Here is a 27,512-nt window from a genome sequence, read left to right as displayed (position 1 = left end):
GTGCTTACCGTCCTGAAGAAACTTGTTTAAGTGAACCAGCACTTTCAAACAACTGTGCTCTTGCAGCCACTCTGAAAATAAAAGCATCACCTTGCTTTATACTTCAGCCATTAATTAAATACACAAACTATTTTCACTTTTAACCATCCAAAGACATAGCCATATTTTAAAAAATTGTTTTAATTATTCACTTATAGAAAGAGAGGAAATTCAAAAACTGAATTTACATCCCAATTCAGCAGAATTCTTAGGGGCATAACCTATTTGGGGCTGCTGACTTCCCCATGCTCTAGCGCCTTGCTGAGTCACCAATGGAAACCTCAACATCCTATGTTTATGTTGGAAATGCTTTTACTGACAGTCTGTCACTACCATGCTGGAACTCTAAGCTGTGCAGGATTCTCTGCTTAAGTAAGACACAACAGTCTGTTAAATGACTACTATGATCCCTTTCAGTTTAAAAAGTGGAGAGATTGAATGATGTCCTGCAGTATTTGGAGAATTTCTTGGTGCTCTGCAGGTCTGGAAATCACTTGTTCATGAGGACAGAGATATCCAGGTCAAAGTCAGAATTACAGCAGAGACTTTGAAGTCTTCTAAAAGCACTGAGAAACACTGTTAACCCAAATCTCAACAAACTAAATTATAACCTGTATTGCTCAGAACTATCCTCCTTTCAGCATAAACCTCCCCCCCACCAAACCCCAACTGTTAGAAATCAGCTATTTAACATGCAGATACTGAAGAAATTTCAGAGCAGATTTTTTTATTATCCTTCCTCTAATTTTAGACTTATACAAATAAAATCTGATGGTCTTCTTGATGTAACAGCATGGACAGTAAGTAGCATTTCTGCTCCTTGAAACATCAAAGAGAGCCAGAGATAATAATATTAATCACTTTCCAAAGATAAATTTCCACCTTATCTGTAGTCTAATTAAGTCAACAGGAATCTTTCAACTGACTTCAACAGATTTTGTGCCATCTCCTTTGTTTACAATTTTAACAAAACTAGATAACTAATTCACAAATACAGCAATATTAAAATCAAGTATTCATGGATGCTTTTTCAACTACTTATGTACCTCTCTGGAATCACTTTCTAGTAGACAATACTGTAACAACACAAATCTCCAAAGGGCCATAATGACTTACACAGATCCAGGTCTTTGATAGCCATTACTCGATGCAGTATCTAATCTTAATCTTCTGCACATTTTGGGAGGCAAATCAGGGTTTGGAGGAGCCTTTAACGTATCTTTGGTATCTGTTGAAGATAAGCTCTGTATAGATCCACTGCAACTTTTGTTACCTAAAGAAAACAATGAAATTATAGGGAATATTAAAGTTAATTTGAAATTGTTTTACAACATGTAACATGCAAAGCAAAGGTTTTGCTGTTGGTTTTTTCTTTTTTTTTAGGAGTCAAAACAGGTATAGAAAGTACTTACTAAGAGAGAAGAAACAGCCTTTCAGGCACTAAGCCAGGGGAGAAGAACCAACAGCAAGAATGAAGAAATGACATTAAAATGGAGAGGGCTAAAAAATTACATTGCAATTAAATGGCTAGATAGTACAATCACTAAAAAGTGACAATAAACAGATTTATAAAGTAGTACACTGGATAAAATTGTAGAAAAAATCATGTAGTAAGGGTTCTCAGGAAGTCATCTGATCAAAGCAGCATCCACCATGAAATCAGACCACATTAATTTGTAGAATTAATATTTCAGTATGCAGAGAAGCTTCATGCACTTTAAAAAACATACTTAGGAATAAATGACCATGACTTGCTTAAAACAATTCCTATTGTAACTTGATAAAACAAATCTATAGGTGTACAGACTGTATTGCACACAAAAGAAGACCTTTCAATGAAAAAAAGGCATGGCCCCATGTATTCTTTAAGGTGGACTGGTGCCTTTTTTTGCTTAAATGTTCTACAAGACAAGAAATGCATCTGCTTCTCTCTTTCTTTATTCCAAAGAACAACTGATGCTTAAAAATGCTTTAAAAGCTGTCATAATATAAAGAGATCCCAAAGTATAAGAACAATATCTATATTATTAATATTGCTAATATTCAGTATTATTCTATATCATAAATTATAATTTATAGATGAACCATAGAAGGCTAGAGAGTGATCTAAATTGCAAGAAACATATATTTTAAGCTGTGTGAACTGTGCAGGTAACAAGCAATGGAAATATGTTCTATCAGTTTGAAAACTGAAAGAACATACTACAAAACCTAAAAAAAATAAAAATATTAATGAGTATAATTAGCCTTCAGATGCATCTCTTGTTTTCTGATGCATCAGTTAACACTGAAGTGCTAAAAGGCCTTGGAAGTTACCTTCAGTTGATGGAATTGATCTAAGTGAAGATGCTGAAGACCTTTTCAGCCCAGACAGACTGTAGGAACTCTTTTTGGTCAGGTCTGTTGGTGGAGAAGCATTCTCTGGTCCAGTGACAGAAGCTACACTTTGGCAGTCTGACTCCACATCTGTTTTGGTTGCATCCTCCTTTGATGAGGATTCTGGACTTGTAGTCCACAGGCCTGAACTTTTCTGGCCATTAGAAGAAGCAGGAGAGGCAATCCATGGAATCCCTCCTGATTTCTCCCTTGGCTGGGAGGGTGTACATTTGGTGGTGCTGTTCTGCTCAGAGGAGTGAGAAGAGAGAGATTCAATGCTGCCCATGGGAGTGCTGTCTGGGCTACTGCTGTACGAGTCACCTAGGGAGGACGGAGGGGAGGGGGAAAAGAGAGAAAAAAATAATTTACATTTTCTAATCATGTGCATTTTTCTCATGTCACCTTTAGCTCTTTTGTACCTTACTTGTCATCAAATTCATTAACCTGTGGTTTTCTGCAGAAGGAAAACAACTCATTTATTTATTTCCAACTTGAAGACTCATCTTGTTCCTTTAGAGACCATTAGTACCTTGAAAATTGCATGATTGGCTAATGCATTTTTTTGCCAGATGCATTTTCAATAATTTTCTATAATTCCCTACCATTTGAAATCTTTATCTCTTTTCTCATGCCATACAGATTTCCTTTATTTCCTGCAATACAGTTGTGTCCATGTTTCATTTAAATGACAACTTAAAACCATCTAGTATTTCAGAAATTGCAATTGCCAGAACCAAGGCTGTCTCTTGTCTGATATTGTGATATTTGGCAAGAAGAGTACCTCTGCTTCTGCTTCAGCCTTCCAGGCACAAGTAAGATCTTAACTGGAACTTGTTTACAGAAGTGTTGAGTTTGAGCTAACAAGTGAAGCACAAGTGGAGAGTTCTTGGATCAGACCTAGTGGCAATCAAATCGCCAGCACGAGATGTGTCTGAATGAAGAATCATAGAAATCATAGAATCATTTAGGTTGGAAAAGACCTTCATCCAACCTTTGACAGAACACCACCATATCAAGTAAACCATAGCACTAAGTGCCACATCAAGTTGTTTCTTGAACACTTCCAGGAATGGCAACTCCACCACTTCCCTGGGCAGTCCTTTCAATGGGGAAATTCTTCCAGATCTCCAACCTGAATGTTCCCATGCACAGTCTGAAGGAGTATGAGCTTGCATATGATCTGCAAAATACTTGCAGAGAAATGTCCCTTGTTAATGCTATTATTCATTCATTGTAGTTACACAGTGAAAAAATGCCTGAAACTTGACCAGTTGGTCCTCTGTCGAGTATAACTGACTGTTCCTTTGTAACTTCTTACTTGGGATCCCATGCCATTCACACTGGTAATCCATGGGTAGGGAGCTATTGATCTCATGTAGTATTTAAACTCTCACTGGCATGAAACTTGTAACATAGACCTATGGAAAATGCAGCACCTGTGCAAGAATATATCAAGGACACATTTCCTAAAATTGCAGACTTCAGAATTACTACAGATCTTCAAGAACAGATACACCTTAACTGTGGATTCACTTACTGAACCAGTTTCATGTAAATCTTCCTGGGGAGCCAAGGGACACCTAAGTTCTTTAGGAAGTCTGTTGCAGTAGTGGAACTGTTAGCAACTTAAGCTTTTATAAAGTTTCAATACTCCTTACTGGCACGACCAGTAAGTAAAAAAGTAGTGGTCCATTAGATGAAAATGAATGAAGTGAAACTTTTTAATAGTCACATCTACATAAAAGTGAATAAGCATTCTAAGCATCAATTGATTATAGACATAGCTCCCTGCTGTTAAACAGTAAGCCATATGATATGTACACTGCTTCTTCTAGGAATATTAGAGTTTGTTTCTATTCCAGAAAACCTAACAAAGTTTCACTGGTTTTGGCAACCTAGGCAGTGGCTGACTTTGAACCAAGGGCCACAGTTTCATACATGTGAAAATAGCCAAGTGATGGGTTTGGTCTCCTAAGCTAACCTTGACTGAATTACATTTGTTACAGGAGGAGAGGAAAGATTCTGTTTACAGTTTCCCAGCCTTACCCATCATCTTGCAAGGAAACGAGATGAACTTCATATAATGAACTTTTGAGTTTCAAAGTGGATTAAATTTAGATTAGAATATAAAGTCTACTTTAAATGATGTTGAGCAATGTACGCAATGCAAGACTTGCCTAAAACCAAACATTCTTCCTCATCTGAGAGAAGTGAGGAATGCAGTCAGTCAACAGTGTGGCTGTGACTCACAGGGGTTAAAAAGCTGAAAAAACTCCATCTGTTATGCTTATGATTATTGGAATACAGCATCTATTGGATATTATTCAGGCAAAGTTAAAAGATAAGACATAAAAAGGAAGACAACCAGTCTACAAGGACAAACTTACTGTCAGGATCTGCTAGACATGGTGTATATCTTCCTTTGGGTTTACGTGAACCTGTGGAGAGACAAATGGCTCTTGTCCTTCTTGAACTTGATCGGGACTGAGGTTGGGGAAGAGGAATGTTGGGGTCTGGTGCAGTGTGAAATATCTGCATGATTTAAAAAAAGGGAAAAAATGACATTAAACAGAGGTACTCTTACACTTCCATTATTAATCAATTTGTTTTCCTCACTGCTGTGCCTGAAATTAACACTGTAACAATCTCATACATTACGAAAGAGTAAATTCGCAGAATAGAAGCTTTGCTCTGATGTCATTTTACAACTCAAGAACCACAATACTGAGCTGTACTTAGTAGCTGTACTAATTATATATTTGTTGAAATAGATTTATTTTCTAGCCCTTGTTAGAAGGGCTTTACAGTTGAAATTGTAAAACAAAATAAGTGTTTACTACTGACTATTGCCTAAGAAGTAATATATTTTTTAAAATATTATGACAAGGTTGATTTTTTTCTCTGTGTTCCAGTGAAAGTTTCCATATGCCACAGAAAAATGTCATAGTTGTAACTTACTACAATCCAGTTTGCATTTCAGAAAACCACTTTATTTGGCCAAACAAGTCAAGTTTGATGTGGAACAATTTTATGTTTAAGGTATCTCCTGGTTCTTATCTTTTACATGCCACTGCTACTACTGGTCAATGTTGCACTTCAGTGCTGCAGAAAAAAAATTTTTACCATGTTATACCAGAAGACGTCTCTGCAAGGATTTCTGGACCCTCTAGCAATAGGGTATTCCCTAAAGAGGATGAAGTGAACCACAAAAAGACACCTCCATGCCATTCACAGAAGTGGAAGAAAGCAAATATACTTGCACAGTAGGAAATACTTTAATGAAAATCTTGAGATGCTCTTGAAGTACATTAAAGCTGTATTAAGCACTAGTGAGTAGCACATCAACATAAAAATGTGTCTGTAGACACAGAAATAGAGCAAGGGAGAATGGTTGTATAGCAGTAGTCTTGGTATTGAATGAGCTATTATTTTCTGGAGGGAAAACTCAACGTTGGGAAAATGCAATATATATTTTGGGAGTCAAAGTCAAGAAGGCTATCAGTATCATATCCATTTTGAGGAGTCCCTATGAAATACAACTGGAGGAGTCCCTATGAAATACAACTGATGATACCAAGCCGTACTGTCAGCACTTACTCACCAATCAGTGCAGGGGATCCTGGTATTGACTGGGAACTGCCCCTTGGCTGAGTAATGAGTAACGAAAAAAACTAGAAGCTTTTTCACTTTGTCAGTCATCAGAGAAGATGATATAGATCAATAGAGACCACTAAGATAAAATTTCTTTTATCAAGTAAAAGAGATCTTGACTGTTCTGCTGAATTTTGAAATTAAACAGTTTAAAATTAAAACAAAAAATCTGAGGAGGCTTTTCAGTGAAGCTGATACCTGCAATTCATAAAATCATAGAATCATAGCATCAGTCAGGTTGGAAGGGACCTCTGAGATCATCAAGTCCAACCCTTGATCCAATACTGCCCTGGTTACTAGATCATGGCACTAAGTGCCACATCCAGTCTCATCTTAAAAATCTCCAGGGACAGAGAATCCACCACTTCCCTGGGCAGCCCATTCCAATGCCTGATTACCCTCTCTGTAAAGAATTTCTTCCTAATACCTAACCTAAACCTCCCCTGGCACAGCTTAAGACTGTGCCCTCTTGTCTTACCAATAGCTGCCTGGGAGAAGAGACCAACCCCCACCTGGTTACAACCTCCTTTCAGGGAGTTAAAGAGAGTGATGAGGTCTCCCCTGAGCCTCCTCTTCTCCAGGCTGAACAACCCCAGCTCCCTCAGCCTCTCCCCATAGGACTTGTGCTCGAGTCCCTTCACCAGCCTTGCTGCTCTTCTCTGGACTTGCTCCAGCACCTCAATATCCTTCCTGAACTGAGGGGCCCAGAACTGGACACAGTACTCCAGATGTGGCCTCACCGACACAGAGTACAGGGGAAGGATCACTTCCCTAGTCCTGCTGGCCTCAGTGTTCCTGTTCCAGGCCAGGATGCCATTGGCCTTCTTGGCCACCTGGGCACACTCTGGCTCCTGTTCAGCTTCCTGTCAATCCAAACTCCTAGGTCCCTCTCTGCCTGGCTGCTCTCCAGCCACTCTGTGCCCAGCCTGTAGCGCTGCATGGGGTTGTTGTGGCCAAAGTGCAGGACCTGACACTTGGCCTTGTTGAACCTCATCTCGTTGGAATCAGCTCAACTCTCCAGGCTGTCCAGGTCCCTCTGCAGAGCCCTCCTGCCTTCCAGCTGATCAACACTCCCCCCCAACTTAGTGTCATCTGCAAATTTGCTGATGGTGGACTCAATCCTCTCATCTAAATCATCAGTAAAGATATCAAACAGAACCGGGCCCAACACTGATCCCTGGGGGACACCACTAGTGACCGGCTGCCAACTGGATGCAGCCCTGTTCACCACCACTCTCTGGGCCCGGCCCTCCAGCCAGTTCCTAACCCAGCACAGAGTGCCCCTGTCCAAGCCGTGGGCTGCCAGCTTTTTCTGGACTATGCTGTGGGAGATGGTGTCAAAGCCTTTGCTGAAGTCCAGGTAGACACATCCACAGCCTTCCCCTCATCCACCAGGTGGGTCACCTGATCATAAAAGGAGATCAGGTTGGTCAGACAGGACCTGCCCTTCCTAAACCCGTGCTGGCTGGGTCTGATCCCTTGTCCATCCTGTAGGTGCAGTGTGATTGCACTTAGGATGATCTGGTCCATAACCTTGCCAGGCACTGAGGTCAGGCTGACAGGCCTGTAGTTTCCTGGGTCCTCCTTCCGGCCCTTTTTGTAGTGAATGAAAGTAAGTGTTTAAGATTTCATGTGTTTTCCTTCTCAAGGCCTTCTCAATATTTCCAGGGACTAGATCTCTGCTGTGCAACTGACATCCCTAAGGATAGCAATGGTCAGAAAGACTCTGTTCTGATGCATTTAGAGAAGAATCTATGCATTCATCCGGAGTGAACCTCCATACACTGGTACCATAAGAGAGATGGAGGAGCTGGGAGCAAAGTTATGACTTTCTCGTTCTGTTTTTAGATTCAGGAGGTCACAACAGTCTTCAGAAAGCAACTGAAGAGTTAGAGCAACTCTTTCAAACCATGGGAGATTATGCCTTGGATCTGTACCTTGCACATCCACAAAAGACTTGCTAGGAATACAGATCCATAGCATGGGGTGGGAGGAAGGTATTATTTCGATCAATGACCTTCTACAAATGTTGGACTCTTTATTCTTAAGAACTTAATGATGGTAGTGAAAATGAGATCTTAGTTCCATTTCATAACCAAAAAGATAATTTCTTTCTACCTTTTCATAATGCTCTATCAGAATTTCAACGACGATATTCTGAAACTTTATGTTCATCATAGCAGCCACGGTTTCTTCTTGGGCTCTCATCAGAGTTGGTCCAAAGATAACACCAAGGTTGGATACAGTCATTAGATTTTGCTGACTGTGCAATGATACCCTTTAAATAAACACAAAAAATATGCAATTAAATTGATTTGCTAAACTACAATTTAAACAGGCAAAACCCTAAGACTATTTTTTAACAAAATTACAATTTCATGCCTCCCTTTTAAATACATTTTTAAAACTTCCACTTTTACTAGAGTCAAAATACAGTGTAGTACAACTACTATACTTCCATTAAGGCTCCTATCCTGCAATAGCTTAATAGTAATGAGCACATCTTCCTAGAGTATTTCAGTTCCTGACAAAACCGATAGGAAAAGGCAACTATATTTGGAGGTCTCCACAGAGAGATCCAGACCACCTAAAGTTTAGGAGTCTTAGAACAGGCACCTATCTCTCCAATAGTTATACAGGAATTTAAATAATTTATGTTGGATTGATTGAAACTAGTATGTGATAACAGAGGTCAACCATATACCTTAGTTTTCACGTAAAGGAAAGAAACCTAGTTTCTGAAAATACTTATTTCGCAATGGGATCTCTTTATTAATATGATGAAAGCACAGAATCAATGGATTCAGTGAAATCATTGTTTCTATGAATAGATAACATTAGATGATCATAATGACATCTGGCTTTGAAATATAATAACCTTTTGCTTCTGTATATTCTGTTGTAACTTATTTTACCTCTTCTTTTTTTCTTCTTAATGCAGAATTCAGAAATTTAGTTTTACCAACAATTTATCAGATAGAAAAATGAAAACCATCAATCAGTAATCCTCAAAGCCTCTTCTCTCTCCTTACAAATAAGATTTGCCAAATAAAAGCCCTATCATCATAAACCCTTTAAAATAACTGCCAGTTATTTCAAAGCTGTCCTATTGCCTCATGTCTGAGGAATATTATGCCAAGTCAAGATTTTATAATTTCCTTAATGCTTAATTTTACTGCATCTGCTACCAAATGGAATTAGTTATTGAGGCACTTGTTCACACTTTCCTTTTCCTTCTCACTGCTATCTCCTACCATTGTCAAGATGAGCATCTTCAGCAATTTCCTACACAATTAAATAAACTCTTGTACCTTTTAAAATGTAGAAACAGTAAAATCTATAAAGCATTCCCCTCATATTTGGGATAGGAACATTTTAGTACCCCATTTACATCAAGAAGAAGGAGAAATATGGGAAAGGGGTTTGTACTGGAGGCAAGTAAAAAAATGCCTATCTTCTTAAATGTTTCCTATGTTGCTTCATTAAATTATGTCAAAACTTTCCCAAATGTTACCTCAGGCTAGCACTAGCAGAGATCATTATTTGGAAGACATGTCATGAAAATGATTCCCTTGTTAAAGCACATTTTTAACCAATTATCCTAATCTAACTTTCTCTGAAACAGATCTTATGTTTGTCTTAGATGACTAAGGGGTGTTTGGGAAGTCCACCAGTATTTTAATGAAAATGGAATGTTGAATAACTCAGCTCTAGATTTGCTAAAAAAACCTTAAAAAACTGCTCTGCAATGTTACTCTTCTTTGTGCTGTACAGTAACTGTAGAGATCTGTTACACAAACATTATAGTCTTACACCATAAGAGAGAAGTAATATTTGTCTACTGTTCATGTTTCCTTGGTAACAAATTCAGTAGCTTGGTTAATAAAAGAAATGGTAAATTTAATAACACTGTAACCAGAAAGGGCTTTCTACAAAGCATTTTAAAGGCTCAGTTTCTTGCAAAAGAGAAAGAACCCAGGGCTGTAAATGGATCATTTTGATAGCCACTTTCCCCTGACCTAGTCCTACTGTTGCTGGGCTACTGCACAGACACAGGCTGAGGCAATCATGCATTTCAGGGAGCTGTAGGGCATTCATTGAGGTGTCATTGCTTTCTCCTCAAAATCTCCTTTGATGTATCGCCAGCAATTTTTTGATACTGCTGGATTGCAGACTCCCAACTATCTACCACAGAAAAGTATTGTATTATTAAATCATACCAAAGAATGATTTACTCTTTAGAGTAGATAGGTAATTTGACTACTAGGGAAGTTTAAAAACAAAAAATGAGCTATTTATGTGAAAATAACACCAAACTTCCCGTGCTTGCTTAGCTACTCACTAAGTATGTATGCATGCAGTATCACCTCTTTCCTGGGTGCTTTTCAGGATTTGCTAGTTTTTGCTTGTTTATTTGTTTTCAGCATGATCTACATCTCACATCATCTAGATCATATTTAATTTTCCACAGTGACATAAAATTCAAGGTGGGCAGAGACGTAAAGGCCTTATGAATTAAACCAAGATAAAATAATATCCTTATTTTATAACTCATAGTTAAAGGTATAGTATTTTCACCAAGATGCAAAAGCATACATAAAGGAACTGAACAGCTAAAAGAAATAAAAAGAAACAACGTACACTTTGAAACTGGATTTTTAACAAAAGAATGAGGAAAAAGAAGGTTGGATTTTTTTTTTCAAATTTTCTCATTTTCATAAAACTAGGCACTTCACCTGCCATTTGTTCCTTGAAAAATCCCCATACAGTGGTAGGAAAAAGATGAGTAAGGAAGGTAACTAATACACTCAAGAGACTTATTTTGAATTCCATCTCATTAGAATTGCTAGCATAAACAACAACTGGCAAATTATATGAGAAATTAGAAGGGGTGAATTGAATGTTGGAAAGAAACTACTAAAAGCATTCAGTGTCAAACCAAGATTACATTTACAGGAAATGAGAATCACAACAAAGATAACACAGGCAAGAATTAAAGAGAATAATTAAAGAGAGGAATACTTCAGGTGTGCTTTTCTTTGGAATTGCATCTGAGATTACACTGAGAATAAAGAGGTCATGAAAAGAGGTCAATGCTTGCCTAACACTAATTTTGGCTACAAATAAGTCAGTTCCTATGCATATATCTCTCTAAGTTTGAGGCTTCCAGACCAGTAGCTTTTAGAAAATTGTTAAGCCCTCATTAAATGCTTTCACTTTTTAGGGGCTTATAAAGGAATAGGTATTATAGTGTTTAGCCAATCAAACAATTCTCTGAGTAAGGAAACTTAGGAAACTTTTTTCCATCTGGTTCTCTGCATCATCCCAACAAGATGCAAGGTCTGCCTTTTTGCAATGGAAGTATTCACAGCAGCTTGCTATCATGTTAGTTCTACATGGGCTAATGACATAAAGGGCTAAAAATAATTTTTTAGGGCTAAATAATTTCCTGTCAAATAAATTTTCAAAGTTCTCATTTCTATAACAGGAAGCAAAACTGCATTAGTCTCTGCTGTAGACAGCTTACTGTAAGCTGTGGCTCAAGCTCTGATCAAAAAAGCAAAACAGTTGGGATGTAGTGAATGGAATGAAAATGATATGGACTCCTCTCTTATGTCTTCTACACATCTCAGTCATGTGTACTTTAACTGAACAGCTCCTGCTTCACTATTCACATTCCCAGATCACTGACAAATGTACTAAAAAGTATAGAGCATCCTAAATCAGAAAGAATAATGCATACTAAAAAGTATTCAGCAAATACCATTGAAAACTAACTGTAGATTTAGAAAATATACAAATAACATTTGATGCAGAAACAGGATAAAGTAAAATGCAATAATGTAATGACAGCTAGTGATACAGAGAGACATAAGAGAATAAAAACCTGTCTTTTTTTGTTTCACAGCATATGCCAAGTGTAATTCAATGAAGACAAAAGGTCATCGGTTTAAAGAAATGCAAAATCTTTTCTATCTGACAATTAATACTCCAGGTAGTGTTACAGGAGATTCAAAAGTGGGGCATTTATATAAATATCAAAAATATAAATAATGATACTTTAAATTAGTGCTTTCAAATGTTACTGCACTTCAGAGTTGTTAGAGAGAAAAATAAGATCAAATGTGAAGGACGAGTATTATCACATCGGCCCACCTCTGTTGTGAAACAGTGTGGGACTTTGAGACAGATTCCATCAACCTTGGCATAGTTTTAGAGGTTTCTTGAAGTTATTTAGTTACGAGTCCTGTAGTAAGTAGGAACATGAATGAAAACATTGACTGGGTTTATTTTACAAACATAGTTAGCCACCTTGGTGACTCTATGATTTACGACTCTCTATTTTTTATTCTGTTTCTACAGAGTATTATTCAAGTTAAGTTGAGAACAGCATTTTAGAAATTAAATGTAATTTCAAGTGGCATTGTTTCAACACAGAGAATGGATTAAACAACACTGACAAATTTAAGCAGAAATAATAGCATCTTACAATAATATCAAAGAGAAAAATAAAAAATAATTACTTGACCAAATGCTTAATAAGGATGTCCAGCATCTCTCTGTTCTTCTCTGGTAACTTATGCACAAGTGCATGCACTGCCTCAACTCTGTAGTTCTGATCATCTGACTCTATTAAACAGAAAACAAATTGTTAATAACTCAGAACATGTGCTAAGAAGTGACTACAAATGGCATCAATGCCTGTATGCTAACATAAACATGCATTAAGAGGAGCCAAACACAATTAGCCTTCAAAATGATGAGGACAATTTGATTACATTTATTACATTCTGAAATCTGTATTTAAACTAATTCATCTAAAGCAATTACCACAAATACTGGAATCAATAAAATTAATGGCAATACAGACCCTATGTGCCACTTCAGTGAAATCTAAGCTTTCGCTCCTTGATTTTTAAAATATCTAAAGTTCTTCAGTGTCTTTTATTCTTATCAAGACAAGAGGAAATGGGGAAATAACTTCAAATTCTAAACTGAAGTCATTAGAAAAACAGTATCTCCTATCACTTGATCTAATTATTCCATTTGTTGAAAGGAGATAATTATCGCCCCTTCTAATTTTTCAAGGCAAGCTGGGAAAAAAAAGGTCCCTGGATGAGAGGGATCAATGTTATAAAAGAATTATCAGCCTATATGAAACAAACAAACATCTAAATCAAGGTTCAAAATTTCATGCAGAAGGCAGTCACACAGAACCACTAAAAAGATCAGAACAAACCACTGAACAGCTTCATCTAGTGTGACTTCTCTGCTTTGAGGGCTGGATCACTGAATAATAGAGCAAGGAGAAAAGTAAAGATAGTGACTGGGGAGATCGAAGTTTAGAAACAATATTACTTTCACAAAAGTGTATTTATCACTTTACTTACTAACAGCAACAATGAAATCTTTGTGCAGCTTGAAAGTCATCAGTGGTTCTGAAAGACATCTGGTTGTAAAAACACATATTAAAAGGTTATTTAAAACAGACTCAAAGTCTTTTTAAGTTTTATGATTGTGATTATGATAGCCCTCAACATCTGCACAATGTCCTATTGGTCCTAGGAAACCCAATTCAATGATGACTGATTACAAATAGCATACAACTTGGTCATGGACATAGCCGAAAATCAATGAGTTGAATCTTATGTCACCATGTAAATTACTGAAATGTTACTGGCACTGACTTCAGCACAGAGGTTCACTGTTTCCTGTCTTAAATATAGGTGCAGACATGGTATAGTGGGCTGCAGAATCAATCTTTTGTCCAAGAAAGGTAAAAACGATGAAATTTGGGACTGAAATTCTGATCTGAGAGATCCTAAAAGAGTCAGCCTCTGAAAGGCAGACTGTGAGTTGCCTTACAGAGACAAGCACACAGCTACTGCTTGCTGCCTCATGTTCTAATTTCACAAACACAGTATCTATGACGATTTGTGTGTCTGAAGATGTATAATAAGTTTCTTCAACCAAAAGCACTCTTCTCAATGAAATGTACATGAGCATTCCACTATAAATCCTAGGCATATTTTCCACAGTTAATAGAGATTTCTGATGCTGACTTTTGTTAGGTGATTGGTTTAGGAAGTCTAGATTTTTAGAAGGCATAGAACAGCCACCATTTAGATTGGATACTTTTCATTATGGTTTTTTTAACATTATATATTGAGAACGGAAAGAGTTATCTCAGAAGTACCATAATTTCTGAATATTCTGTTTCTTATCAGCAAAAATGAAAGTGTTGGAGGGATATTTTGTTTATGAACAACAGCATAAGATAAAAACCTGTGTTTTGTTGGGATTTTTACTCTGTTCCAACAATGATGTCATGAAATCTTGCGGGATTCAGAAACAAAAGACTGAGCACAACGTGCTTTGTGGTTAACATAAAAAAATTTAAATAAAAACATGCAATGAATTAAATTCTGTCAAATTTAGGGCTATATAAGCCAGAACTATCTTAATAAGGTAGAAAGTGTGTATTATTACACATAATCACAGAGATATTAGGCAGGATAATAATATACTCAATTATCACCATGCTAATGGGTACAAGAAATGTAATATGCTAATAATAAGCAAAAGACTAATGGGCCAGAAAAGGAATACTGAGACTGTGTAGGATCATACTTACCTGAGGTAGTTTTTTAGTCCGCTTGTTATTGTTTTATTGTCCCAAAGTTCCATATCAATATCCATATCAGGAGGAGATTTAGGGGCTGGTAGAAATTTGAATTATGATTGTGTTATAGTTTGACTAATGCAATAACTAGAAAAGCAGCAAAACAGAAGCTACTAAATTAGCCATTTAGCTCTAGCAATTACTTATTAGCCAGATTAATTACCAATCTGATCAGTTTGAATCTTTTAATCTCTGGCAAAGTATTAATAAAAATAAATTTAGCAGTCATATTTAGTAACTGCAAGTATTAGCTTTATGCACTGTGTCAAAGTGAAAGGTAAGCCCAAGTGCACATAGAATTACTAATGTGTTTGCCTTAGACACGCAAACAGAGGCATAGGAGTGCCAAATTAGCAAGAAAAGTGGAAGACTGGAACAACTGTCTATTAAGCTAAGTCATGATGTATTATGGAACTAAGTTTTGGAGAACTTCTGAAACATGTCAAATATATATGAACAAATAGAACTTTAAAGATAAAAGAAGAAATGCATTTTTATTTGTAATTTACTCATGTATAAAATGCAGAAGTGAATACTACTGCTCACAAGAAACTAGAGATGAAGCACTCATTTTAAGACTGCAAATTAATTTAGTGGCAGTAAGAGCGCATACAAAATTGTAAATATCATGACACACTCTTCTGAGCACAGCACTTAAGGCAAAAGGACCACAGTGCACAAACTGCACACTGACAAAGGTTCACTTCAGATACTTACAAAATACGGTGTTCATCAGCTTCTGCACCTTGGAATTTACACCACCTATTCTGTACAATCCCAGGATTGTAATACCTATGTTGGGAAAACAAGTAAATGAAAATAATGAAAATATGGTTATTTCAATATACACTGATGTATCCTTGGTGTATGTTTTCAGAATATCTAAATGCGTTTATGGAAAACTGTACCATTACATTCTTGAGTACTGTGTTGATGAGTACTGAATTCTCTTCTGGGATAATAACAAATGCATTCCACTGAATCCACACCACATTATACACTAAGCATAATTTTACATTAACAGAACCCTTCTGCATGGAAATGACACATATTAGCAAACAGCAAGGTAATGCCTAGGAAAAGTGAAAAATAAGACCCAAAAGCAGTCTGAAAACACATTACACATCAACAAGTTTGCATCACCTAGAAGTCAATGGAATTACTGAGCATCTATGTTTGCTTAAACCACCATCCCTTCCAGTTAAGATCTGATTGACATTTATAAGAGAAATGATTGCACATACTGTAATATGAAAATAAAAATATATCATGTATACTGTTGCAACACATCAGTTGAAAATTTATATGTTACCTATAAGTTAAAATTGTTATGCTTTTTCTTAAAAGCACAGATAATAATAAAAAATTATCTGTTTCAAGAGTGACAGTTGCAACACAGTAATCTAAATATTTAAATGATGATAATTTTATTGTTTTTAACGGCCTTTTAAAATCAGCAGGATTCAAATGTCTTTCATTCTCCTCACTTCAAGCCTTACCATTTAAAAATTGTATAATTTTCCTTTGAAAACAACATTCTAAAATCTGACCTCACTTAGATAACCTAGGTGTTTGGTTTTAAAACATTCTTTTTATGCCTCATTCCCCCAGAAAAAAATGCAAGCTCTGAGTCAGCAGTGATTTAAAAGCTACATAACACTGTTGACTGAGAAGCTGAATTCATGTTGAGCTCCAGATTTCACAGAGACCACATTTGGATTACTAAGAGATCTACACACTGAAAGTTCAAAAAAAGGTTATCTCATTTTATGGGAGATGATATAGCCACACCTCTCCATTTGGAAGGGGTAATTTAAAACTTATTGTGAGTTGTAAAATATCACCTCATTAGCAGAGTGATTATTACTTCCTTATTGTATATTATCACTACCAAAAATGAGTTGTAAACATTTAAAAACAAAATAACAAAGCGTGTGCAAAATTATAGGAGTTATGCTCCGAAAAAACCCAGATTTACCAGCAGAGAGTACTGATGCCCCTTTTCAGTCTTCAGGTTTCATGTCTGAAACCAAAGTTGGGAGCTGAGACTCCCTACAGTTTTTATCACAAGAAAACACAATTCAGTGCACACACATTAAAGACTAAGGATGTGAGCAAATGTGTATAAAGCTGTCTAATCAACAAGGAATTACAGAAAATGTTTAAAAAACCCACTTAAATGGTATGTTAAGAACTGTTGTTGAAACTTGTGGCAACAATTTTGAGTTGTAAACTGGAAGTGTAAACCACACAGATAAAATGTGGAAATTCCAAACCAAATGATGGACATATTCCAAAGCACAGCTGTAAAACATGTAGAATTAATCAAAGTAATATTTCAGAAAAAGAAATCATAATAATCTAATACATCATTTGTGATTAAATACACACCTCTAGTTTCTACAGCATGAATACATTTCCTCACAAAGTTGAAACCTGCTTCATTTAAGAACACTATAAAAAAAAGAAAAAATGGTAATTACTTCCTAACATCAATACACAAAATCTCCCTGTTTAGCTACATTCACATATTAGTCAAGGGCTGATACACATTTATCCACAAGGTTATGATACTCATTCTGTAATAGTATTTCTGTAGATAAATCCTTAGCATTCAAATCCAACTTTCTAGTCACTAGTGCATCTTTAGAAGCTTAATATTCTACTGTCTTTCTCAGAAATCAGTAGCTCCTCTAAACATACACCTGAAAGCTTGCGGCTTTAAAAGGAAATTACTGTACTTCGCTCTGCTGAGCAAAATGCTTTTAAGAGTTCAGGATTTACATTATGAACAGAATATATTCATTGGATTTAATGCAACAAGATTCCTTGTTCTTTACACATGCACATAACCACTCATAAAATGGTAACATAGGAAAACGATCCTTGTTACGTACTTTAATTAGTGGGCTTATTTCAAGTAAATATATTTCTCATTCATTTTCTATCTTCAACACCCACTGCTCTAACTAGCTAAATAAAGAAAAAAAAATAAACTGTCTAAATAACTACTTAAATAAAGAAAATCATAAACAGCATATTTTTCACCATTAAGAAAAACCAGGTGCATTTGCTTAAATATCAGATTTTCAGTCTCAAATACACCTCCTATTAAGATGTATGTCCTAATCTGACAAATCTCTCTCTGAGATACACATACCCACATATATATTTAAATTATTTTTACATATTTGAGTTAATATAATATGATGTTAATAACAGACGTATCGATATAATGTTAATACAATTATGCACACAAATCTCATAGTATCTTTAAATACACTTATCTTGTTACTCAGTGTATCTAATATATACCCAAAACTAAAAAGATGTGACGAGCCAAGATCAATTGTGTGAGGTGCCATGAGGCCAAGTGCCAGGTCCTGCACTTGGGTCACGACAACCCCAGGCGGTGCTACAAGCGGCCTGGCAGAAAAGGACCTGCAGATGTTGGTCAGCAGTGGCTGAACATGAGCCAGCAGTGTGCCCAGGAGGCCAGGAAGGCCAATGGCATCCTGGCCTGTATCAGCAATAGTGTGGCCAGCAGGACCAGGGCAGTGATCATCTCCCGTACTTGGCAGTGGTAAGGCCACACCTCAGATCCTGTGTTCAGTTTTGGGCCCCTCACTACAAGAAAGACATTGAGGTGCTGGAGTGTGTCCAGGGAAGGGCAACGGAGCTGGTGAATGGTCCAGAGAACAAGTCTGATGAGGAGCAGCTGAGGCAGCTGGGGCTGTTTATTCTGGGGAAAAGGAGACTCGGGGAACCTTACCACTCTCTACAACTACCTGAACGGAGGTTGTGTGAAGTGAGGGTTGGTTCTTTCAAGTAACAAGTGACAGGACAAGAGCAAATGGCCTGAAGTTGTGCCAGGGAAGGTTTAGATTGGATATCAGGGAAAATTTCTTCACAAAAAGGGTTGCCAAGTATTGGAAGAGGCTGGCCAGGGAAGTGGCTGAGTCACCATCCCTAAAGGGATGTAGATGAGGCACTTAAGGACATGATTTTGTGCTGGACTTGGCAGTGCTGGTTTAATGGCTGGATTTGATGATCTTAAAGGCCTTTTTCAACAGAAATGATTCTATGACTCTATATAAGATATTATCTCAGCACAGTTATGTATTTACATTTAGATTTACAGACTACCGACAGAAACTTAAAAGATTTATTAAATATATTGTAGCTTCGGAGGCACTCAAATTTTTTTCCAGCAATACATAAGTTGAAGGCTGTCTCATAGTTTACATAGTTTAGGATGTGCTTTTGTGTAACCAAATCACTTAATCCAACAAAATTACTTCACAGCAATAGAAATAAAACATAAAATAATTAGTATCTCTCTCACACACATATATCAAGAAACTGGAACATGACAGAAATCTAGCAGTATTTGGTAACTCAACAAAAAAAAAGCTTACTTTCTTCCTTCTTGCTAATAATGGCTGGCAGTGTGTAGATCTGTTAAAAAAAACAAACAACCGAACAACAACAATGCAACAGGACAATAATTGTACTTTAAATTCTTTATTACCAGGTTTGTTAGTAGTTGCAGCATGCTGTGTATTAGCTTGCTGCTAGGGAAATGCCAACTCTGCCTTTCACCATCTCTTGAAGTTTACCACTCCAGCACACACCCGGGTTAACAGCCCATGCTACTATAGGCAACTAATGCATTAGAAGTAAGATTTACAGAGTCCAAGTGGGTTAAATTTCAATACTACTAGCAATCCAATTTCTGTAGTGGTTCAGTCAAGCAAGAAGCATGTAAAAACACTCATCTATCTCATAAAACTGATCAACCTTTTTTTTCCTATCAGATACAGGTCTGACATCACCCTCATTCAGTGACTACTTTAAGGGTAGGCAAATAGTGGGAAGAAAACTCAGACAAGCCTGTCTCTCAGTAGCTTTCAACACATTTTTCTGGTCTCTGCAGTGCCTTTTGAGATGATAATTGTTTACTCCACGACATTGCCCAAAAGATGGTTGATCTTTACTACTGTAATAACTACCACTTCACATAATTTACCTGCACCATGAATCCTATTACTATGCTAGTCTACTACTTGAACTATTATTACTTAGAATATCCTAACATAAAATAATGATATATAACTGTAGGTTTAAATTAATAGTTCTCCTTTTCTACTTTGTACCTATTTTCACTATGTACTTGCAGTAGTGTCTCACAAAGAAAAGAACTGTATTTGCTGGTATTGCAACAGAGTATCTGAAGTTCATACTAGCTTCTTCTTTAATATGTGTGCCATAAAACCATAAAATGAAAAGAAAATTAAAGAATATCCTTACTGGTTCCTTTCCATCCATAGCTTCAAGCCAAAGTTTTCGGTTGGATTCTGAAAAAGCTTGCAGTGTGATGATTCCAGGTCTGTCAAAAACACACACAGTCAATGAGATTACTACTTTTCTCAAACAGTTTCCAAAGTTAGAATTCAAACGCATATTGACATGTAAATACATAAAAGACACAGCAGTCAGAGAAAGCTGACAGTTTCTGACATAAAGGAATAATTTTGAGGTGGATATAAAACGGGTCTGTTTTCTAAAAGTTTCGCAACAGTCATAAAACATTTTTTAAGAGAACAGCTACAAAAGTCAGTCTATTTATCATATTTTAACAAAAAAATTAATTCAATATTTCTCTTTATCCCTGAGCTTGGAAAAAATACTTCTACAAACTACTGTATACATATAGTTTAAATATAGGAAAGCTGTTTTCATCTATCTGATGTAATAATAATACCCAGGAATAAGTAGAAAAAATGTTATAGATGTAATTTTCAAGAAAGAAAAACAATATGCTACTGTACATTTCTGAATGAAATAGACCTTTGAGCAGAATATGCTTATTAATAGGTATTTATAAAAATATGTATGATCTGTTTATAAAAGAGGATAGTTTTCCTACAGGTTCTGTAAGAACCTGTCTTGTATCTGCATGCAAATATAATGTAGTAAAGACAACACATACGCAATGAGACAAGTTTTGTTAGAAAACCGTGTTTGAACAAAGAAGTATTAAGTCTTGAAAGCCTAGTTTGTCTGCATACAAACATATTGTTTCTGTATACAAACATATCTGTTTCTTTTACAGGAGTAATTATTATATATTGGTTATGATTATTTTCAAATTGTTAACACAATGAAAACAATTCAAACCTCTCATATACTTCAATATCGAAACAGAATCGTTTGTCAATTGAATCTGTCTTTCTCCTGATGCAAGATTTTAGCTTGAACATTTCTGGTGAGCTTGTGACAAGACCGTTCTACAAAACAAAATAAAATGAAATTAGTAGAGGCAGTATGCTTATATAACTTGGCTTTACATCCTAAACTTAACCATATGAACAGTCAAAACATGTCTTAAGACAGGGACTGAAATTATTTAGGAACATATAAAATATACAATATTTTTTCTGTATATAAAGTAAGACAGCAGTTAATAGCTTTCTGCCACGTATTTGTTATTTAATCATTATATTTCAGAAAATTCCCTAAATTCAAAACTTATAAAATCATATAATTCTGCCAACTCTCACATGCAGATAAAAAGATTTATGAAGAATAAAGCTGACTAATTCCTAATTCTGGCTACCATGATCATGAGACCTCTCTATAATGTTGGCAAGGCTGACACAGTTGGGGATTCTGAGTAATGGGAGGAAGCAAATGTCACTCCTGTCTTCAAAAAGAGCGAGGAGAAGGATACAGAATCGTAGAATCATTTAGGTCAGAAAAGGCCATGACTAAACCATCTACATGTCTTTTAAATACCTCCAGGGGTGGTGACTCAACCACTTCCCTGGGCAGCCTGTTCCGATGCTTGACAACCCTTTTGGTGAAGAAATCATCTGTAATATCCAATCTAAATCTCCCCTGATGCAATTAGAGGACATTTCCTCTCATCTTATGGGGAACTATGGGCCAGTCTGCATCACCTTTATCCCTGAGAAAGTGATGAAGTGAATAATCATGGAGAGCATTTCCAAACATATTTAGGGAACGAAGGTTACTGGAAGTAGTCAGCATGAATTTAATGAAGGAAAATCATGAAGGATCAACTTGATAGCCCTTTACAATATGATGGATGGCTCAATCTATGATGGAAGAACAATGAATATTGTTTATCTCAACTTTAGCCAGGCTTTTGACACTACATCCTACTATATCCTCATAGACAAGTACAGGTGGAGTACAGGCTAGGCGGTAAGGTGGACGGAAAACTCTCTGACCTGCTGAGCTCACAGCAGAAGTCTAGCCGCAAACAGTGACCAATGCTACGCCCAAGAGGTCAGTGCTGGGGCCAGCAATGTTAAGCATAAATAGTGATAAGCCCAGGCACCATGACAGGCAGAAGCTGACAGAGTGGAAAGCAGCTTGGCAGAAAAGGACTATCAGGTTCTTGTGGGAAACAAATTGACCATGAGCCAGCAATGTGACCTTGCTGCAAAAGAAGGTCACCAGCCTCCTGGACTGCACCAGGCAAAGCACTGCCTGCAAGTGGAAGGTGATCCTCACTCACCATTCAGGACTGGTGAGGCATACATGGAATGCTGTGTCCAGCGCTCAGGTCCCAGGTACAAGGGGGACAGCAAGGTACTAGAGTAAGTTCAGCTAAGGGCTACCAAGGACTAAGGACTTGGAGCACAACTACCTGAAAGGAGGCTCTAGTGTGGTGGAGTATCTTTTGCCATGTCTCAAATGAAAGTATGTGAGAGAAGGCCTGAAGTTGCGTCAAGGGAGGTTAAGATCAGCTATTAGGAAAAATTTTTTCAGAGTGGCTAGGCATTGGAATAAGTTGAAAAAGTTGCCCAGGGAGGTGGTGGAATCACCACCTCTGGAAGCGTACAAGAGGAGTCTGGATGTGGCACTTGGGGATGTGGTTTAGGGGTGATTATGGTGATACTGGGTTGATGGTTGGAATAGATGATGTTGAAAGTTTCTTCTAACCCTGATGATTCTGTGATCTGTCACATGAGGAGAAGTTGAGAGAACTGGGCTTGTTCAGCCTGGAGAAGAGGGATCATATCAGTGATTTATCTACAAATATCTGATGGGAAGAAGAAGACTGAGTCAGATTCTCCTCAGTGGTGCCCAGTGAAAGGGCAGAAGGCAGTAGGCGCAAACAGAAATACAATCAATTCCATTTGAATTTAAGAAAAAGCTTTTTTATGGCAGTCAAACACTGAAATAGGTTGGTCACAGAGGGCTGCATCCTTGGAGATATCTAAAATCTGACTGGACACAGACCTCACTAGCCTGTACTGGTTGACGCTGCATTGAGTTTAAACTAGAGATCTCCAGAGTCCCCTCCCAAAACTCATCTATTCTATGAATCTGTGCAAATGCAATTGATTTCTTACACACTTGCAATGACCACATTAGAGAAGTTAGTTAATATGAGGCTTATATATGTTTTAAAAGAAATATTACTTAAATATTTATCCATGCGGTATAAGACATGCACTGCTTTATCTATGAAAACAGCCTTATGCTGGGTTCACATTTTTTTCTTTAATAGTTCTTAAATGCTTAATGTAAAAGATGGAATATATAGTTCATGTATGTATCATGTATGTGCAACTCACCACTTTTCCACCAGATTTGGCTTCAGCTATACTCATCGTAAAAGTTTTTGTTCCTTTGTCATAAGTGCAGTAATGTTTTACCCATGTAAATCCAAGAGGTCCTAGAGTAAACAGAGATAGTATTAAAAGTATTTGTTTTAGCATTTTATCGCTATTTTAGTTGCAGTTAGCAGAGAAAAATAAAACATAGCAGCATCCACATGTAGCCTTCAAAATCTATGACTCTCTTAATTTTTTAATCTGAACATGTTGTTCAGGTATAATTTTCAAACATTGCAGCTTAATAAGGTTGCCCAACAAAGTTCCAGCAGACTTATTTTCTTTGGCAACTGGATAGGTAACTGCATTTTATTAGGGTAAACAGGCAGGAAACAGGCAAGAACAGAACTTGAGGATTTTTCTGCCTAGGAAATACAGTTGAAGATTTTACCAACCTAAGTGAAACACAACTCAGTATTACACACTTTCTCTGAAGGAAACCTTGAAGTCTGTTATTAAATGCAGAAAATTGGATGAACTCATAAAATCAGAGTGCATTTTCCCTTATTTTCAGAGTTCCTGTCAAAGGTAACAAATACATGTGGTACTATCATAGAAAGGTTATTCTTCAAACTGTTACCTTAAGGGTAAAATGGCATTGGCTCAGAGGTAAATTTAATCTTACATAGTTGAACACTGACAGGAGATTTCATTATATGAAAGAAAGCAAAGCAACTGTGCAGTCTAAAAAACCATTGGTTTAGAGATGAGGGGATAAAGTGGGATGAGGGTGGCAGAGGTGGCACCTCCAGCAAGAAACACTGGCCTTTTATGCCTTGGAGAGGGTCTTGCTGGGGAAGAGGTGGCTGTAACAGTGGTGCATAAATGACCACGACCACAAACGGAGAGTTCCACATGCTCACAATACCAAAGTACACTGTACTTAGGGATTCAACACTCTTCCTTTTAGATGGCCATAAGTGAAATCTACAATAATCCCCAGGTGGATGTGTGCCTGATCCTGGAGAGGTCACATCACACTACTTCCTAATCCTACTGCAAAGCATAGGATCTCTGATGCAGAAGATATTTTGACTCCTGGATTACCTAGAGCTTTGTTCAGGCACTGCTGTGAATCTAAACACAAAACCCTCTTGATCTTAAGCTCAATGGTATTTTAAACTTGGTCCATGCTAATGCAGCTTAGATACAGGCGTTTATAATGTGTCCTTCACTGTGAGGCCATGGAGTAAATCCTCCCACCATTTCGAGAACTCTCTCCACATCCTAGAAATACAGCTAAGATCTCCCACATTTTTCTGAAAAAAATGTTTAATGTAGCAGAGGAAAAACACAAGCTCCCAGATTCTTACAGATACGTCTTGAGGGGTGATGCACTTCAGAGGACAGGATAATTCAGGTTTTTGCAGTGTGCTGACTGCTCCCCCTTGGGCTGGAACATTATGGCTATACCTGCACTGGTTAATAAACAGTGATGGTAGCATTTACCATGACTAGGTAGCACAGGTAACTTGGAAAAATCTTTTTGATTTTTAAGAATAGGAAATTTTGCGCAGAGGGTCGGATATTTTGTGCAAGATTGTCTCAGTGGTAGGGAACAGTTCCATTTATTTTACTAGCATTGACACAGTTTCCGGGTACTCAGCTCCAGAGACCAAACACACTGGCTACGTGAAGAGGTAATGAGAAGGAAGAGCACTTCTTTCCTCTTGGACAGCATTATGCTTCAGAGCCTAGCATTATAATATGGCCCCCTTCTGCAAAGCTATAACAAATGGAGGTGTCAAAGCAGAGAAAAATACACATATATACATAAAATGCAGTATTGTAACTTTTGTGTAAATTCTGAATAGAAAAGGACTAGATGAGACTTTCAACCCACATGTGATTTTCCAATTAATTTCAATGAGAGTTAGTCATAGGAAAAACATGACATTGATTTTTTCAGACTACAGTATGTATGGATCTATTAATTCTTTTTAAAATCTGTCATGATTTAGGAATGGTATTCCCCAATTTAGCATTCCCACTAAAATACTCCAAACCAATGCACCGCTTGCTCACTCCCCATCCTTCCCCCTAACTCTCCTGCAGCGGGATGGAGAGGAGAATTGCAGGAATGAAAGATAAAGATCACGGGTTGAGATAAGAACAATTTACTAGAAACAGCAATGAAATAAGAAAACAAACAGTAATAGCAACAGTATTAATAACAGAGTGGCCAAGAGGCAACCAATTCCTGTGTGAGTGCTCACCACGTGGAAACATCAGACAATACCTGACTGCTCCCTCTGCCACGCTGCGTCCCCAAAAGGGACCCCTTCCCATGTCCCTGGAAAATGACATAAGGTAGTATACTATAACCTCCAGGTCCTATCCATGCCTCTCATGGATAACTGAAAAAACTAACCCTGTCCTGGCCAGAACCAGGACAAAACGAAAGAGCTCTAACTTTAAAAAATGTATTTTAAGGGGTTTGTTGTTTTTTTTTTAATGTAAAGAGTTAAATAAAAATGGAAGGTGTTGAAAACAAATCTAGTAGTTTTACTATAAATACAGTGGCTTTGCCTTCTAAATGTAGCCACAAAGGTGATGGTCATATGATAGACTGCATCAATCATGTAAGCTGGATGTCTGGCAATTCAGAAATGTAGATGTGGGAATTTACATGGACCGCTATGCTGACTTCAAGAAAGCTCTCCCATTGCCTGTGTTTTGGAGGAAAGTAAAATCATGATTCAAAAAGTCAACTGGTTATGCACCCGCAGAAGTTACCTGTTCTGCTCTTATATTTTATTTCCACTTAGTACAAAAAATCTGTAATTATTTTGAATCAATTTTTTCTCTGATGGCAATTCATTCTCTCTTTTAGTGTATATAAGAAGGCTGAGCACTCTCAAAGCAATCTTTGATTGTAGCCAGTACCATTTTTTTCAAAAATTACCATGATGCATATCAGTAATAAATATATATAGAATTTACTTTCAAAAATAGCAAACATTTAACCCAGTGACCCACAATTTGACAAGAACCTATAGGATGACAGTTGTAGGAACATAAACTTGCATGACAAGGAATTATACAACTAGTACCTTCCCCACTGCACAGTGATTACAGATCCTCTCACTGTTATTCCAGAATAAACTAATGAACCAACGTCTTTTCAGTAAGAGGATGTCAAGTTGGCCTCTCACTATTTAATGAAGCACAGCATGTGCCCAGTGCTTCACTGCTTTTCACCTTCCCCCATTAGCAAGGCTCTGGTCCACTTAACACAGGTTTCTTTTATGATTATTACTCAATTAAAATATAGAGGGTCTTCTTAAAACTTTCAGTGCTACTGAGGGTAAAAGAGGATGAGGTTAACTAATATAAGACTTTATTTAGATGACTTTTCTCTTACATCATTGATTCCCATTAAGTGTATGCTCATTTAGTCTTAAGATGGCTGGGTCAGTGGAGATCCCTGGCACAAGATGCTCCTGATGGCTCAACTACAGGCCCTGTTCAAGCAGGGAAAGTCCAGGTGACAGGAGGGAGCCAAAACAGAGTTCTGGGAGCTTGCAGCAAGGCACAGGGCAGCCAGCCAGAGCAGAACTTGTTACCAGTGAGCCACTGGGGCAAACAACAGCAAGGACCTTCCCACAAGGATCCAGAGAGCAGGAGCTGAGTTGCTTACAAGTGTTTTGATTACCATTCCATCTGACTGTAGCTACTCTGAGTGCTTTTTGAAAAATCAAACCCTTATTTTTCTTTTAAACTTTTCAATCATTAGGAAAGTAACTAGAGCAGAAGCCCGCAGCCATTCAAACACAGAGCTGTTGATTTATCCTGCTAACTAAACCATATCCTCATTCTCGCCTTTCAAATCAAATCAAAAGATACATCTGCTGTACTCACGTTTCTCCTGCACATAGAGATAGCCTTCCATTGTCCATTGACTTGGTGGTCTGTAATCCTGGTTGGCTGATTTCATTCTTTGCATGAGTCTCTCCACTTCCTGCCTAGTGCTTTCAAAGTTATTCCGAGTCTAATACCCGGAAAAGGAAACAAACAAAACCCCACATTATCTCATACAAGTACTGAAACAACAATGAAGAAGTAATTATTAATAATGCCAAATAGACTGTATCAGAGACCAACAGAAACAT

At 37.3% G+C, this 27,512-nt stretch overlaps 1 protein-coding gene across 1 annotated transcript in view; it reads right to left on the bottom strand.

The window, feature by feature from the left end:
• The window catches only part of ARHGAP42 (Rho GTPase activating protein 42), a 149,756-nt gene that overhangs the window by 10,982 nt on the left and 111,262 nt on the right, over positions 1-27,512 (bottom strand). Inside the window, exons 8-22 of the mRNA XM_064645138.1 lie at positions 27,262-27,391; positions 23,362-23,462; positions 20,930-21,039; positions 20,060-20,138; positions 19,168-19,207; positions 17,141-17,203; positions 15,467-15,541; positions 14,702-14,786; positions 13,458-13,516; positions 12,591-12,696; positions 8,185-8,344; positions 4,803-4,947; positions 2,356-2,736; positions 1,156-1,312; positions 9-71 (exon numbers count right to left, since the gene is read on the bottom strand). Coding sequence (XP_064501208.1) covers positions 9-71; positions 1,156-1,312; positions 2,356-2,736; positions 4,803-4,947; positions 8,185-8,344; positions 12,591-12,696; positions 13,458-13,516; positions 14,702-14,786; positions 15,467-15,541; positions 17,141-17,203; positions 19,168-19,207; positions 20,060-20,138; positions 20,930-21,039; positions 23,362-23,462; positions 27,262-27,391 — 1,754 coding nt within the window. The remainder of the gene's footprint in view (positions 1-8; positions 72-1,155; positions 1,313-2,355; positions 2,737-4,802; positions 4,948-8,184; positions 8,345-12,590; positions 12,697-13,457; positions 13,517-14,701; positions 14,787-15,466; positions 15,542-17,140; positions 17,204-19,167; positions 19,208-20,059; positions 20,139-20,929; positions 21,040-23,361; positions 23,463-27,261; positions 27,392-27,512) is intronic.

The sequence above is a fragment of the Pseudopipra pipra genome, chromosome 2, assembly GCF_036250125.1.
Source record: "Pseudopipra pipra isolate bDixPip1 chromosome 2, bDixPip1.hap1, whole genome shotgun sequence".
NCBI lineage: Eukaryota > Metazoa > Chordata > Aves > Passeriformes > Pipridae > Pseudopipra > Pseudopipra pipra.
Note: the sequence above shows the minus strand (reverse complement) of the source record. Positions and strands in the feature narration are given on the sequence as shown.